General features: G+C 52.3%; 2 protein-coding genes across 7 annotated transcripts; both read right to left on the bottom strand.

The window, feature by feature from the left end:
* Nucleotides 1–27: 27 nt before the first annotated feature.
* On the bottom strand, nucleotides 28–14,662 carry SCAMP2 (secretory carrier membrane protein 2). The gene is made up of 9 exons (XM_054642133.2): nucleotides 14,503–14,662; nucleotides 9,043–9,123; nucleotides 8,024–8,113; nucleotides 7,032–7,149; nucleotides 6,263–6,391; nucleotides 5,678–5,837; nucleotides 5,085–5,186; nucleotides 2,467–2,584; nucleotides 28–1,427 (listed from the first exon to the last, which is right to left on the bottom strand). The coding sequence occupies exons 1-9, from the start codon at nucleotides 14,557–14,559 to the stop codon at nucleotides 1,281–1,283; spliced, it is 1,002 nt and encodes a 333-aa protein (XP_054498108.1). The 5' UTR covers nucleotides 14,560–14,662; the 3' UTR covers nucleotides 28–1,280.
* On the bottom strand, nucleotides 2,593–5,070 carry LOC143695149 (uncharacterized). Of its 6 annotated transcripts, XR_013184106.1 has the most exons (3): nucleotides 4,224–5,070; nucleotides 4,147–4,185; nucleotides 2,593–4,032 (listed from the first exon to the last, which is right to left on the bottom strand). XR_013184106.1 is itself a non-coding variant. In XM_077185394.1 (2 exons), the coding sequence occupies exons 1-2, from the start codon at nucleotides 4,351–4,353 to the stop codon at nucleotides 3,303–3,305; spliced, it is 942 nt and encodes a 313-aa protein (XP_077041509.1). In that variant the 5' UTR covers nucleotides 4,354–5,070; the 3' UTR covers nucleotides 2,593–3,302. The 6 variants fall into 6 exon arrangements, 3 of the variants coding, with proteins under 3 accessions (XP_077041509.1, XP_077041508.1, XP_077041510.1); XR_013184107.1 differs by having other exon boundaries at nucleotides 2,593–3,860; nucleotides 3,923–5,070; XR_013184105.1 differs by having other exon boundaries at nucleotides 4,147–5,070.
* Nucleotides 14,663–14,705: the final 43 nt, after the last annotated feature.

The raw sequence follows: 14,705 nt of genomic DNA, 5'->3' as shown, positions 1-14,705 counted from the left end.
CCGCCGCCGCCGCACGGGCACCGCGTCTGGACCACATGAACAATTTTTTATTAATAATTTTTTAAACATTAAAAGATCAGACGCGAGGGAAAAAAAAAATCCAATAATACAGAAGGAAAAGGGTGTAAAAATACCGATTTCTGTATCCCAGCGCCCCCCCTCACCGGCACAGGAGGGGGGGTCTGATACAACCCCACCTCGGCAAAGGGGCACCGCAAAGCCAAATCTGCATTAAACCCCCCCCGACACCTAAACCACGGGGCTGAGGGAGGGAGAGGTGGGAACCTGCCCCCATCCGCCCCTCCGAGTCCCAAGGGACAGCCCATCTTGGGATACAGCTGAACACACACACACATGGAAACAGTTCCTTCCCAGCTAAAAAAAAAATTAAACTCGTCAGGAGGAAGGCAGGGAGGAGCCTTCCCTGGAGAAAGACTCATTCAAGGTTAGCTGGAGAAGGGCGTCACAGGCACTGTGCGACCCGGCGTCCTCAGCTGCCCCAAGCTGGAGCTGGGAGCCAAACCAAAATCCCTTTTCCCCTCCCTCTCCTGGTCTCAAGTCACTGAGAAGACTCAGCCCCCACTGATCCCTTCTCCCCCTCTCCATGCTCAGGGCTGGCACCTGCAGGATCCTCCTGGAAGCAAGGGATGTGCCCTGGAGGGACCAGAGGAAATACATCCCCTCCCACATTCCCCCCTGCTCCCAGATTTTCCTTCGTGGCTCTCAGGAAGCCCAGCAGTTATGAGGTCAAAATACAGCATTGTGTGAGTGTAATAAACCAAAAGTACAGTTTCTGTTCTTAAAATTAACGACATCAACTACATGCACGTTACAAAACCCTCCCGAAACAGCAGATAATCAAATTCTTCATAGCAAAGGCCAAGAGAAGAGAGAGTAAAATCAAAAACCTGCTTCCCCTCATCTTCCTGCTACAGACAGAGTGAGGGGAGGAAGAGACAAACACCTGGAAGGTCCTGGAGAGAGGAATATTTGCCTCAGAGAATGTCTTCCCCCATCTCCCCACACCCTAAAACAAGACAGGGAAAAGGAATCATCCAAACCGTAGCTCAGCTGAAGCCAAGAAAAAAAACCTCTTCTCATCAGGAGTGTCGGCATCACAGAGCTCACATGGTACCCCCAAAAAAGTGCATTTTCAGAAAAAAAAAACCAAAAATAAAAATAGAAGGTTGGGGAGATGAGGGCAGAGGAAGCAAGAGGGAGGCAGCCCAGGAAGAAGGGCTGGATTTCCCAGGAAGAAGGGCTGGATTTGCTGGGCAGGGTTAGTTTCCTCTGAAAGCACTCTGTGCAGCTGAGGAGGCTGCCCCAGCTGCTGCGTTCTGGAAGCTCCTGTTGGTGAGGATGCCTTGGGAAAACTCCTCCTGGGCCCTCTGGAAGCTGGCTCCTGTGCGCCGATACAGGGAATGCACCTGGGGAAGAGAGGGGAGGGAAAGAGGGATTGAAATCAGCCCGTGGCTGTGGGATTGCTGCACACACCCAGCTGGTCCTTGGCTAAGAGCTCCCTGGACAGCTGCAGAGCATGGGCTGCAGCCAGTGGCTCCATGGCAGATTTCAGGAGAGCTTCATTTGCTGAAAAATGTGGAGCTCTCAGCAAAATTAGTGGTTTCAGACCCAAAACTCCACACACTGTGATGGCTCAGGCTAAACCCAGTATTTACTGCAGGGCAGGACCTGAAGGTGCCAACAGCATTAGGTATTTCCTTCAAGATAAAGGCAGGAGAAAAGAAGGAAGTACCAACAGAAAGAGGATCAGTCCAGCCTGTCCTTGGCTTCCCCCAAGCTCCATTTCTGCTGTTCCTGCAGAAATCCAGCCCAGCTGTGGGCAGGCAGGAGGGAGGAGGGCTGGGTGTAGGAACCAGTGGGAAGGCACTCACTGGGACCCCACCAGGGTTTGAAAGGCCCCACAACGCTGTGGGAGCAGTGACTGAAAATCCCTGAGTGCTGAACAGAGCCATGGCCACCTCTGCTCTGCCAGCTCCAGGCATGACAAGGGGCAATGGTTTTAAACTGCCAGAGGGCAGGGTTAGATGGGATATCAGGAAAAAAATCCTTCTCTGTGAGGGTGGGGAGGCCCTGGCACAGGTTGCCCAGAGAAGCTGTGGCTGCCCCAGGATCCCTGGAAATGTTCCAGGCCAGGTGGGACAGAGCTTGGAGCACCCTGGGAGAGGGGAAAGTGTCCCTGCCCTTGGCAGGAGGTAAGATGAGCTCTAAGGTCCCTTCCCAAATCATTTCATGATTCTATGATTCCAAAGGGAGGCTACTTCCCACTTCAAGACTGTCCAAAAAATTTGGCATCGCCGCAGGAAGCACAAGCAAAACCACTTCAATTAAAACCTCCTGACCCACCAGTGCCCCCATCCCATCGTCATTCCCAGGTGGGTGAAGGGAGGCATCAAACCCAGGAGCCCTGGGGGCAGCCTGAGCTCTGCTGGCCCCCGAGGCACTCACCTGCTTGAGGAGGAAGAGGGAGAGCACGGCGCAGAGCGTGAAGAAGGCTGCCACCACCATCATGATCACCACCACGGCCACGTTGCCGTGCACCTCCGACAGCGCCGCGATCCAGCCGCTGCCAGGGACAGGAGAGAGAGGGGCTGGGCATGGGCAGCATTCCAGCACAGCTGGAGCACAGCAGGGAGCACAGCCGTGCTGCAGGGGAAGGTTACAGGGCAGCACGAAACCAAGCAGCTGTGAAAACGGGAGCCTGGAGCTCGTCCAGGCCTTTGTTTTGGGGATAGAGTTTCCATTAGCATTTTTAGAGGAGGATTGTGCTCATCCCACCCACATTCCAGCCCTGTGCCCTCCCCTCAGGCAGCAAAATCAATACCCTTGGCGCCAACAGTGACTTCCATGGGCACCTTCTCAAAATTCAGCCAAGTGGGGTAAAGATAGGCTGGAACAGCTGAATTGGGAGAGATCAGCTGGCAGGTCTGGAGCCTGGACCTGGGTGTCACCCTGACAGGGATGAAAGGGTCAGGAGCAGGAGGGAGGGGCAGGAAGGGATGGAAGTGGTGAAACCCTGGCACAGGCTGCCCAGAGCCTTCCAGGAATGGCTGTTCCATCCCTGGAAGTGTCCCAGGCCAGGCTGGATGGGGCTTGGAGCTACCTGGCATAGTGGAAGGTGTCCCTGCTCATGGATGAGATGAGCCTTAAGGTCCCTTTCAACCCAAAGCATTCTGTGATTCCATCATTCCAAGTTCCAGACACTGGGAGGTGTTGAAGGGAAGGGGCAGGGAGAATTCACAGAGTTATCAGCACTTGGCTGTGGCTGAAAATACCAAGACACCTCACACAGAACACCTTCCTGGGTGCTGGAGAAAGGAACCTTTCCAAGTGCTCCACCAGCACACCGTGTGCCAGCAGCAGCAGGAGGGATGGGTCTCATCCCATGTGTGGCACCGCTCCTGGCAGCACGGGGAAGCAGAAAGGCACACCACACACTGCAGCCAAAAATAACCCACGCTGGCTGGCAGCAGGAAACGGAGCAGAGAGCTGCAGGCAGCCTCTCCAGGCCAGACCGAACAATCCCCTCCCCATCCCCCGTGACTCGGGCAGGGGGAGGCGGGGACAGCACTGCCCACGGGCCCCTCTGCAGGCACAGGGCAGAAACAGACAGCAGCTCCTGCCTGGAGGCTGCCCTGGGACAGGCACCACGGGCTGCTGGCCTTCCCTGATCTTCCCTGAGCTCCAGAACAGGCTGCTGACCTTCCCTGAGCTCCAGAACAGACTGCTGACCTTTCCCTGAGTTCCCAAAATCCAGAATAGGAGCTGCTAACCTTCCCTGAGCTCCCTGACTCCAGAACAGACTGCTGACCTTCCCCTGAGCTCCAGAACAGGCTGCTGACCTTCCCCTGAGCTCCAGAACAGGCTGCTGACCTTCCCTTGAGCTCCAGAACAGACTGCTGACCTTCCCCTGAGTTCCCTAAATCCAGAATAGGAGCTGCTAACCTTCCCTGAGCTCCCTGACTCCAGAACAGACTGCTGACCTTCCCCTGAGCTCCAGAACAGGCTGCTGACCTTCCCTGAGCTCCCTGACTCCAGAACAGACTGCTGACCTTCCCTGAGCTCCCTGACTCCAGAAAGGGCTGCTGACCTTCCCTGAGCTCCCTGACTCCAGGACAGGCTGCTGACCTTCCCCTGAGCTCCCTGACTCCAGAACAGGCTGCTGACCTTCCCTGAGCTCCCTGACTCCAGGACAGGCTGCTGACCTTCCCCTGAGCTCCAGAACAGGCTGCTGACCTTCCCCTGAGTTCCCTGACTCCAGAACAGGAGTTGCAGCAGGGGCAGCAAGGTGAAAGGAAAGGCTGTGCTCTCCCTGCAGGGCACAGCTGCTGACATGAGGCTGCTGGACCTGCTCCAAAAGCTCAGGCTCACCCTTCTGGACAATGTCACTGAGAAAGGGAGAGGCTAAAAGCCTCTCTGCTTATCTCAGCCCACCAAGCACATGCTCCAGAGGGATTCAGGGAGAGTTTGGGGACAGAGTCGGGGTGGTAGCAGCAGTATCAGGCTGAGCAGTAGCCAGATTTCAAGTCAGAGATCCCTCAGCCCCACACTGCTGTCAGGGAAGGCTCCAGTTTGAACAAGGCAGATCTGGTTCACACCAGAGGAGCAAATATGATCTGTACTGAGTGAGGGAGAAGAGGCACAGAAGAGTTCTCACAGAATCACAGAACAGTTTGGGTCAGAAGGGGCCTCAAAATTCATCACATTCCACCTTCCTGCCATGGGCAGGGACAATTCCCACTATCCCAGGGTGCTCCAAGTCCCATCCAACCCAGCCTTGGACACTGCCAGGGATCCAGGGGCAGCCACAGCTGCTCTGGGCACCCTGTGAGGGAAGGATTCCTGCCCAATATGCAGTAATTCACATTCTCATACTCCTTCACATACTGGGATTAGGACAGGAAGAGCAGAGAAGGGAGGCAGCTGGGACCTGCCATGAGCTGAGAGAGGAAAACCACAGCAGAAAGAACAGGCAGCTGTCAGAAGCAGGCCCCAAAGCTCCTGCCAGTCACAGCCCTGGTGAGAAAAGGGATGTGTGACATGGCAGGCAGTGAAGCCAAGCTTACCTGTCTCCCCAGCCAGGAATCCCAACAGCCTGGATGATGTAGATTGCTATTTGGCAGAAGAAGATGAAAAAGAAGACGAAGAAGCTGAAGGAGCTGTCAGACCTGCAGGAGAGATGGGAACAGGAGTGAAACCTGTGATCCCTGCACTGAGTCCCTGCTCTGAGAGGAGAGGAACAGCTTCAGTGAACTCTTTTCTCCAGGGAAGAGCTGCTGAGGGGAGGAATTTGGGCACCTAAATGTGTCCACTGGTCTGCCCAGAGCAAGATGGTGTAAAGGCAGCTCCCTCAACAAACACAGTGTGCTCCACATCAGTGTACCAAGCAGTGTCTTAGGAATTAATAAAGTGAATAAAAAATGAATTCAAAGTGTCCTCTGTCTGCCTAGACTTGGATTTCAGGATGAAAAAGGATCACCATAATTAAGTTCTATCAGACAGATCTAATATGTTTAGCAACACAGTGGTTTGGGTTTATCTAATGATGCAAAGAGCTGGAAAAATCCTGAGGGCAAAACACGATGGGAACAGATAAACCCAAAGCTCCTCCCACTAAGAGATACATCCCTGTTACAGAAAAAACCAACCCAGTACTTGCCTGAAAGCCTTGTAAATTGGTCGGTACCAACAGAGAAAGGCACAAGGGGTGAATAAAATTAACCACAGAATGGAGAGCCCAAAGTCCACTCCTCTGCTGCTGTCCACTGTGAACCACGCCAGGCAAGCCAGCAGGTTTAGGAGCAGGGTGATGGAATGCACTGTTTGGGGTGGGAGAGAGAGATAAACAACATCAGCAAGCTCTTGGAAACTCCAAAGCATCCCCAGTGTCTCACTGAACACAGGGAGAGCTGCAGAAATTAAGGTGACTTTGGGCCATCTAATTTCCCTGCCTCCCTTGGAAGGGAAACAGAGCTTGACCTAAGAAGCTCATCTGATGCTGCTGCTCATGGCCAAATCTTAAATAGTGCTCAAGCCTCCATTAAACAATTAAAATTTTGTCATGAATGACCTATTGCCAAAGCATAAACTCGAGGTTCTTCACATTTACCTTCATAAGAAAGGAGGGAAACCTGATTTTAGCCTCGCAGACAACACCAACAGTATTCACTGCGTGACACAGCTCAGCTTTTCACACAGAACCTCCTCCAAAAGAATTCTGACTGCAGGTGAGGCCATTACTTACACATCCACAAGTAATAGAGCATCTTGCATATCCTCTGGTAGTCAGCTGGGATGTCTGCAGAGAAGTCCTGATAGAAGCAGGGCTTGATGGGACACCTCTTGGGGAGAGGAGGCCAATTGTTCTGCCTCGCTGTGGGAGGGAGGAAGGAGCAGCTCTTCACTTGCTCTTCTCTCATTCAAAGGCTAATTCCCACCCCAGAATTTCCAAGCAGTTGTTCAGCTATTGTTTAATTCATGCATTAAAACCTTGGCAGAGCCCAGGGGTTGGGCAGCTCCTACATCTGAGCAGGCAGCACAGCAGGAGTGGGATAAACTGCTGGCACAGCAGCTGGGTGCAGGGGCTTTCCCTGGAGAAAACAGAATTCCCCTGCACTGGCCAAAGGGCCATCACAACCACCATCACTCAGCCCTGCAAGCCCAGATTCAGCCACTTCAAACCAAGATTAGGGGAAAAATACTGGGTTCCTATGGTTAAGAGAGCATTGAGGCTAAGGAGAAGAGCTTTGCTGCTCTCAGTGAGAAGCTTCAGCGTGGCAGAGTCACTCACCAGCTCTGGCACAGGCACAGATCAGTGCTTGAGAGCTTTTGGTGATGAAATGCAGCTGCTTGAGGGCAAGGACCCACCAGAGCTGGCCTCCAGCATCCTCCCTTCCCATCTTGGAAGCTGTGGGATGCCAGGCACTGTCCCAGAAGGGCTCCCACAGGGAGTTTTCCTGAAATCCTGGCAAACCAAGGGACCCAGGCTGCCCTGGGCAGGAGTCAGTACTCACGGTCGATGCTGGCTGCGTGGCTCTGCAGTTCCCTTTCCTTCTTCTCCAGCTCAGCTGCCTTCCTCTCTAGCTCTGCCTGCTGCTGGAGCAGCCCTGCCTGTGCTGCTGCAGCCACGGCCTGGGGAGGGGACAAACATCAGAGAGGTCAGCCCTGCCCTGCCCTGGGCTGTGGTGGCACCACTGGGTGCCAGGCTGGGAAGGAAGCAGGGCACAGGGTGACACGAAAGCTCAGCCCCTGACACCTTGGGCACAGGGTGACATGAAAACTCAGCCCCTGATACCTTGGGCACACGGTGACATGAAAGCTCAGCCCCTGACAGCTTGGGCACAGGGTGATGTGAAAGCTCAGCCCCTGACAGCTTGGGTACAGGGTGACGTGAAAGCTCAGCCTCAGATATCTTGATTCTGCCACTGGAGGACAAAATCAAGTTATCCTACAGGAAGTTAGGGCTGGAAGCAGGAGCTTATCCACAGCTTCTTCTATCTCACACTTCATCTCACTGCTCTGAGCTCATCACTACAGAGTGGTGAGCAGGGCTCCTTGGCTTACCAGGACAATTCCCTTCCAAGCTGCCTACCACATCTCTTAAGGATCTCTTCTACCTGTTTTGTATTCTGAGAAATGATTCTTTCTCCCAGTTCTTTGGATGAGGTGGTGCTGGTAGCTGGGTACTTGCATTTATTCTCCTGGCCCTGAGCGTGTCTGACCAGACACCAGAACTAAGCTAAAAGCATTAGCAGGATTCATTCCAGGATTTCCAGGGGGAAGCCAGAGCCAACAGGACACAAGGCAAAGCAAGCTCTGCCACCAGAGGGACAGGGAAGGAGATATAAGAAGAACTCTATGTGTGTAGTCCCTACAAGGATCTGCCTTGGAAATACAAGTTGAAAATCCCACCTGCAGCTTCCCAGTGCCCAGCCCAGGGAATGCTGTGCTCCCAGAGGCCCTGGGAGCTGGAGGAGGCTGGGAGGGCAGCACAGAGGGGCTGTACCTGTGGTGTGGGCTCCACAGATGTCTGCAGCACAGCTGGCTGTGAGTGGCCCGAGGGCTGCGCCGCCGGTGTCGTCCGTGCTGCATTTGTCTGTGAGAGACCAGGAAAAACAGGGCAGGAGAAACACAAAGGGCTCTTGGTGAATTGTTTAAAGCAAAAAAAAAAAAAAAAAAAATCAAACAAATCTCACCTTCCTGCCCTCCTTCTCCCACCTGGCTCATGGCAGCAGCCAGGGAATAAGGATGAGGCTCTCCCAGCCATCCCTCAGTGGCAGGGCCAGCACATCTCCCAGCCCAGGGAGCAAATAAATGCTGCTGTGCCCTGCCACAAACCATCTTCCCCTTCACACTTCATGGGGCTTCCCTGGGAGCCAGCAGCCAGCTGGAGAGGAGCTGTTCCATGCCAGTGGAGAGCTCCAGCTGGGAGCTCATTACTGCTCCAGTGCAGGAGCAATTTCCCACTCCTGCACACCATGAGCCACATCCACGGGGAAATCTAGAGCTGTGCTGTGATGGCCCTGATGAGGGGAGGGAATGATGCACCTGACTCCATTGATATTAGAAGGTTAATTAATTACTTTATTATACTATATTATTCTATACATCTAAAACTGAATCTGCCAAGTACTCAGCTCTGCACACACTGCTTACCTTGCCCTGAATCTCGTGACTGTCACTCAACAGTCCTGACACACACACACACTCTTGGCCCTGACAGGCCAAGGAAACAAAACACCATGACTTTGAGTAAAAAAATCTCTATGTTGTATTCTACTTTTGCACAAACACAGGCACAGCAAATGATAAGAATTGTGGTTTTTTTCTCTGAGGTTCAGAGAATATGAACCCCAGAAATATTCTTGGGAAGAATTGTGCCTTGCTTTTGTCTATGAAGAGAAATGCGGGGCTACAGAAATCAGCTGTGAATTCCTCTTTTTTTAAGTTGCACCTATCAAGGGACCTTCTACAGCACTAAAAGCACCACCAAGCACACAGAGCACAAGGACACATGGCACATACCCGCTGGGAGCTCTCAGAAAAGGGGTTGAATTCATCCAAGCCACTTTGGCTGGTGTTTGTGAGCTGTGTCACCGAGGGGTCCTGCAGGGAGAGAGCACAAGGAGAAATCAGCACTGGATATCGGCTATCACCACTGATAGCACTGAATTGTTCAGTTTGGAAAAGGCCTTTAAGAACATCAAGTCCATCTTATCCATGCTGCCTGGTTTCCATCTGCTTGTTAGCTGGGAATTTGAGGGGGTGAAACACATCCCTGCCACAGGGAGATGGCCCTGGCTGGCATGGAGTTTAAATATCCAAGGAGATGACTACCAGCAAGGCAAGACTTGTCAGCAGAAATGATCTCCTGTTCAGCCAAGAGGGATGTCTGAACAACCACAACGTGCTTTTGGCACAAGAATACTTTGTGCAGGTTACTTTTGCTCACCTACAGTGAGTTATTCCTAATTTCCAGGGATTTGGATTCATCCACCCAAGGTCAGGATGCTGCTGGGCCTCACAAAGCAAGCATGGAGCCACATAAAATGAGGTTTTAGATGCAGCTGATCCTGGCTGAGAGATGCTGGCAAGCTAAAATGCCAATGATTGCTCTGGATGAGTGAAACACTCAGGAAAATTGAGCTGGAGGTGTGACACCAATTATTTTAGGAGGTTTTAATGCTGCTGGCATAACAGCTCTCACTTCCACTCACAGCACCTCCCACTCGTCTTTTAAACATCCTCTGATGTTTAAAAACAGGCTCTGTGCACCTCAGAACACCTCCCTCCCCTCACCTACAGGGTTTTTACACAGCTGTTTTTATCTCCTCTTTTCCACACCTACTCCTTTGCATGCAGAGGTTCCTCTTGGGCAGCCAGGTGCTGCCCTCTGGAGCACTCCTCTCCCACTTATCCCAGAAACGAGGCCCTTTTGGAACTCGGAAATCCTCCTGGCCTGGCAACCCGAGAGCTGGGCGTGGCTCAGAAAATTAAAAAGTGGCTTCTCCTCCCTCCCTCAGCACCTCGTGTGTCCAGACCAGCCTTTCTAATTTGGTGCTCCATGAGGGGAGAAGGAACCGAGGCTGCCCCGGGGTGTGTGGGGCTGATGGAGCTGGGGAACGGAGGAAAATCTCTCTGGAGCCATCCCCAGGTGTGAAAAATGCCTATTTTATGATTGGTTTTTTGCAAATATTCAAATGAATATTATATGTGTTGTGTTAGAAAGTGATGCTGTATTAATTTTCTTAAGTAGTGTGTTAAATATAGTTTTAGGTTATAACATAATGTTAAAATAGAAACTATGCTATGTAAGATACTGTTTTTAAAAAAAGAACTCCCAGCAAGATATCAGCCACAGGCCACCTCAATCTTTCAGAGAAAAAGAATTTATTGCCCTCTTATCAGAAGAAACAAACTTCTTCCTGCCTTGCTCAGCCCTGAGATGCTGTCAGGATTCAGAAGAAGAAGCTGACACTGACCAGACAGAATCCTGTGTTTGAATGGAATTTATGCATCATGTATGAGGTGTATGAATATGCAACAGGTTATTGTTTTTAAGGGTTAATCCTGTTAATGTGTGTCCTTTTTTGGGCTTATGCTGCCCAGAAAAAGGTACCCAGACATCCATAACTCTTTGTTTCCATTGTCTGATATTGTCCTAATTCAAACTGTCCAAAATGTTTATTACTCTAATTATATCGCTATTTTTATAACCATTTTATTACTGTTAAACTTTGAAAATTTTAAAAAGAAGCAATTGGCGTTTTTCACACGGGGCTCTAGCGCAGCCTGGTGCTGAGCAGGAGGCACAGGGAGCAGTTAATGAGTAACTGCAGAGCTCCTGCAGGGCAGGCACTCCCCACCAACAGGTCACACTCGTTTGTGAATCACCTCTCATTCTCCAATACTGCTCAGGGAAGTTCAGCTCCCCAGCGAGGAAGGGCTGCAACAAGTGGGAAGAAGCAGCAGGACTGCCAGGCTGGAGATAAAAAGTGCTTTTATTTCACTCCTGACTCCTCTAAAAGTTTCAGCTGTGCAGAGATAAGGGCTGTCAGCACAAGTTTACACTTCCCCTCATGCACAGCAGCACTGCAAATCAGCACAAACCCTTTAGTCCATATTAAAGTCCAGCAGAAAACAACTGCACAAGGAAGAGAAACTCCCTTTAAGGTGTGGGAAGTGGAAAGCAAGAGCTGCATAGCCCTCCAGAGAGCCTGGGTGGGCAGGCTGGGAACAAGGAAAAATGCTACAGTACCACTGGAAAACACACATTTTACTTCCCTTGGCTCATCTGCACCCAAAAGAAAGCTGGAGGCTCTCCAAGGGCAGGGAGAGCAGCACCACGGCTTCAGCTGCACCACAGTTTCACTCCCAAGGTAGACAAGCTCTCATCTTACTGCACAACTTTAAAAAAATCACTTAATTAGGCTGTAAGGCCAAGGTCCAGCAGCTGGCCTGAACTTGCCTGCTATTGTGCAAGCGTGTCTAAAATAGGAACCCAAAGAGCAGAGAATTTGCAACAAAGCTGAAGTGTTTGGACACGTGCCTGGGGAGGGCAGGAAGGAAAGCAGAGGGTGATGCACGGGCAGCAGCTCCTGTGAGCCTGGAGCAGGCAGTGAGGGATGAGCGAGCCCCAGGAACGCAGAGATCAGCGAGGAGTTGCCCACAAACTTCATGTTCTACAGCTATTTTCTGCCAGCTAGGCAGGAAAAGGCAGCTGACCCTCTTGAAACAAGCCTTAGAAAGGATCAGGGGACAGGGATTTAATTCAGAACCTCTTGGAGCCACAATAAAGGTGTCCAGCCACAAAGCTCGTGCTCACAGATCAACAATTGGCTCAACCTGCAGGGTGTCATCAGCAGATCCCATTTGCTGCCCTTCCAACCATCACTTCCTCGAGTGCCAGGGATGTGTGGTGCTATTTTTCATGACTTCAGATGCCCCCAGCACAGAATAACTCCACATCTGGACCAAACTGCACTGCCAGGAATATTAAAATTATTTTCAAATGCAGCTTTAATGCAAATAAAAAGTTGCTGTCATGCTGCTGAAAGGTTTGGGTACAACAGGTTTGTGCAAGGAATTCTATTTTTTTCTTTTCTTTCTCTTCCCACAGATTAAAGAAACAAAATGAGAGGCCTCTCTAGATGAGATCAAGGAAAAAGAGCTCAACCTAGAATCACCTGAAACTGAACACAGTTGTCAAAATATCACAGTATTGCCCCAAATATAACCAGTCCTGCAGACTGAGGGTGCTGCCACTGCCTGGGAGATGCACTGAGAGAAACCTTGAGGATTTTGTTTTTGATATCTCTGGAAAGGATGGAACTTTCCAGCCCTGTCTGAAGCTGGAATCAAAGTTTTGGAGGCAGCTGCCACTTCCAGCAGGTTACTAGATAAAGGAAGGAAGTTAATCATCTCTCATTAACTGGTTACAATAAGTAACAGAGCAGCCAGAGATATTTTTAACAGGACCAAAGCAGCTTATTTCACACAAAGCTTGAAGGACATAATGAACAAAGTCTCCTGAAAAGGCAGAAACCCTGCTCACATCAGGATTTGAGGAGGATGAAGCACTGAACTGGGAGCTGCAGCAAGGAGGGACAATCCTGGTGCTGTGGCAGGAGGGATCCACGGGCTGGGAGGGTGAGGAGGCTTCTGCTCCTTCCAGAGCATGGCAGGGGCTGTCAGTGGGACACTGTCACCTCAGCACAGAGCCAGCACCTGGATCCAGCCCCTGGCAGGGAACAGGCTGTCCCACAGGCTGGGATTCCATTTCAAACCTGACCAACGAGGCTCCAGGAAGCAGCAGTCAAAAATTGCTCTCAACCAGCAGCTGGGGACTGGGGAATTTTTCTTGGGAAAAAAAAAAAGGTAAGACAAAACCTTGCAGTCGCGAGAGGAGGGTACAGAACCTTCCACAAGGATTAGATGAGCTGCAAAGAGCTCTCACAGGGGAATCCACGCTGGGACATGTGTCAATCCTTGTTAAGTGAGCCTGACATGGGAGTTACTGCCTGGAAATCACCTTCAACCTTTTTTTGTTTGATCAGTGAATAAAGAGTGAGCACGGCCCTGTTCTGCCAGATACCAGGAGAGCTTTAATGTGCACAAAGCAGTTGAAGGGAGATGACAAGAAAGATGGAGACAGACTTTTTACAAGGGCCTAAAGTGACAGGAGAACAGAGAATGGCTTCAAACTGACAGAGATTAGATTGGATATTAGGAAATTCTTCCCTGTGAAGGTGGGGAGGCCCTGGTACAGGGTGCCCAGAGAAGCTTTGGCTATCCCTGGATCCCTGGAAATGTTCCAGGCCAGGTTGGACGGGGTATGGAGCAGCCTGGGACAGTGGAAGTGTCCCTGCCCATGGCAGAGGGTGGGACTGGATGAGCTTTAATTTCCCTTCTAACCCAAACCACTCTGTGATTCTAGGAATATTTACTTCCTCAAAGCCAAAGCAAGAAATCCCATGTCCATGAACAGCAATATATTCCATCCCCCAGAATGAACATCAGAGGAACACGATCATCCCAACTCTCCCCATTCCTGAGAGTCACAGGACCATGTCAAAATGAAAGTGAGGAAGAAGAGAAAGAATTTTTTCACTCTGATTCCTCAAAAGACTCAGCTCTATCAACAAACAACTTCTGTTTGGCTCAGCCCTGAGATCCAAGGTCAGGAAAGCACTCCTTCCCATGGCTCACATCCCAGGCAGGCAGCGGAGGTGAGGCTGGGCTCCAGACCCTGGCTGTCACACAGAGGCCGTGCCAGGCCAGCTCCCTGCATCAGTGACCCCAATTTCCAGAGGTTAATCCCAGAGAGGAGAAACCCAGCGAGCACACACAAAGTCCTCAGTGACCTTAACAGCAATCCTCTGCTTTGAGCCATGAAATCCACAGCTGTGCCACGGGAACTCACTTTAAAGCTGAAGCGCCTTAAAAACAAACCCAGAGAGACACAGCGGACAACCAGCCCACCGTGCAGCACGGCCGAGAGAGCTCCAGCGGTGGATTATTTTTAATAAACCCTCGGAGCAGGCATTCCCAGCTGGGTGGGAGAACCCCCCTCGAGGTGAGAGCAGCCGGGTGCGGGGACACAGCAGGAGGGCCCGGGGGGTCACAGCAGGAAGGACCGGGGGGGTCACAGCGCTGCGGAAGGGGTTCGGGACCCCCGGCCGTGGCGGCGCAGGGGGCTGGGGAAGGGGCTGCAGAGAGGGGCGGAGCTAGGACCGTGACCCGCGGGCAACCGGGGACGGGGAGCGGGACCCCGGGCTCGGCTCCAGGCCGCCCTCAGGGCCGGGGGTCGCGGCCGCCTCACGCCCCCCTGGTCCCGCCCCCTCTCTCTGATTGGCCGAAGCGCAGAGGAGCGGCTCTGCCATTGGCCGGCGGCGCTTCACTCAGTGCCACGTCCCGGCGTGCGGGGCACGGGGCCCCGGCCGGGCTGGGCCGCGCAGGGGGAGGCCGCCCGCAACCCGCGCCCACCTGGAAGGGGTTGATGTCCACCGGGTCGGCGAACGGGTTGGTGTCGAAGCCCGACATGGGCGCGGTCCGCTCCTGCTCCGCTCCCGCCCGCCGCCGCTCCTGGCGCTTCCGGGGCACCCGCGTGACCGGGAGCCGCGTGACGTCACGGCGGCGCGCACAGCTCGCGCGGGGTTAACCCGGTGGGCGTGGCCGCGTGACGTCAG

Source organism: Agelaius phoeniceus, chromosome 13 (genome assembly GCF_051311805.1).
Source record: "Agelaius phoeniceus isolate bAgePho1 chromosome 13, bAgePho1.hap1, whole genome shotgun sequence".
In the NCBI taxonomy this organism is placed as follows: domain Eukaryota; kingdom Metazoa; phylum Chordata; class Aves; order Passeriformes; family Icteridae; genus Agelaius; species Agelaius phoeniceus.
The sequence above is the reverse complement of the archived record's forward strand: the minus strand, read 5'-3'. Positions and strand labels throughout refer to the sequence as shown.

Excerpts from the sequence above, each read along its gene's own strand:
- LOC143695149 (XM_077185393.1), bottom strand. The coding sequence starts at position 4,353 with ATGTCAGCAGCTGTGCCCTGCAGGGAGAGCACAGCCTTTCCTTTCACC. Across the intron at positions 3,892-3,922 it reads TTTAGGGAACTCAGGGGAAG|GTCAGCAGCCTGTTCTGGAG; the intron begins GTCAGCAGTCTG and ends GCTCAAGGGAAG.
- SCAMP2 (XM_054642133.2), bottom strand. The coding sequence starts at position 14,559 with ATGTCGGGCTTCGACACCAACCCGTTCGCCGACCCGGTGGACATCAAC. Across the intron at positions 9,124-14,502 it reads TGGACATCAACCCCTTCCAG|GACCCCTCGGTGACACAGCT; the intron begins GTGGGCGCGGGT and ends CTCTCCCTGCAG. Across the intron at positions 5,838-6,262 it reads GCTCTATTACTTGTGGATGT|TGCATTCCATCACCCTGCTC; the intron begins GTAAGTAATGGC and ends CACCCCAAACAG.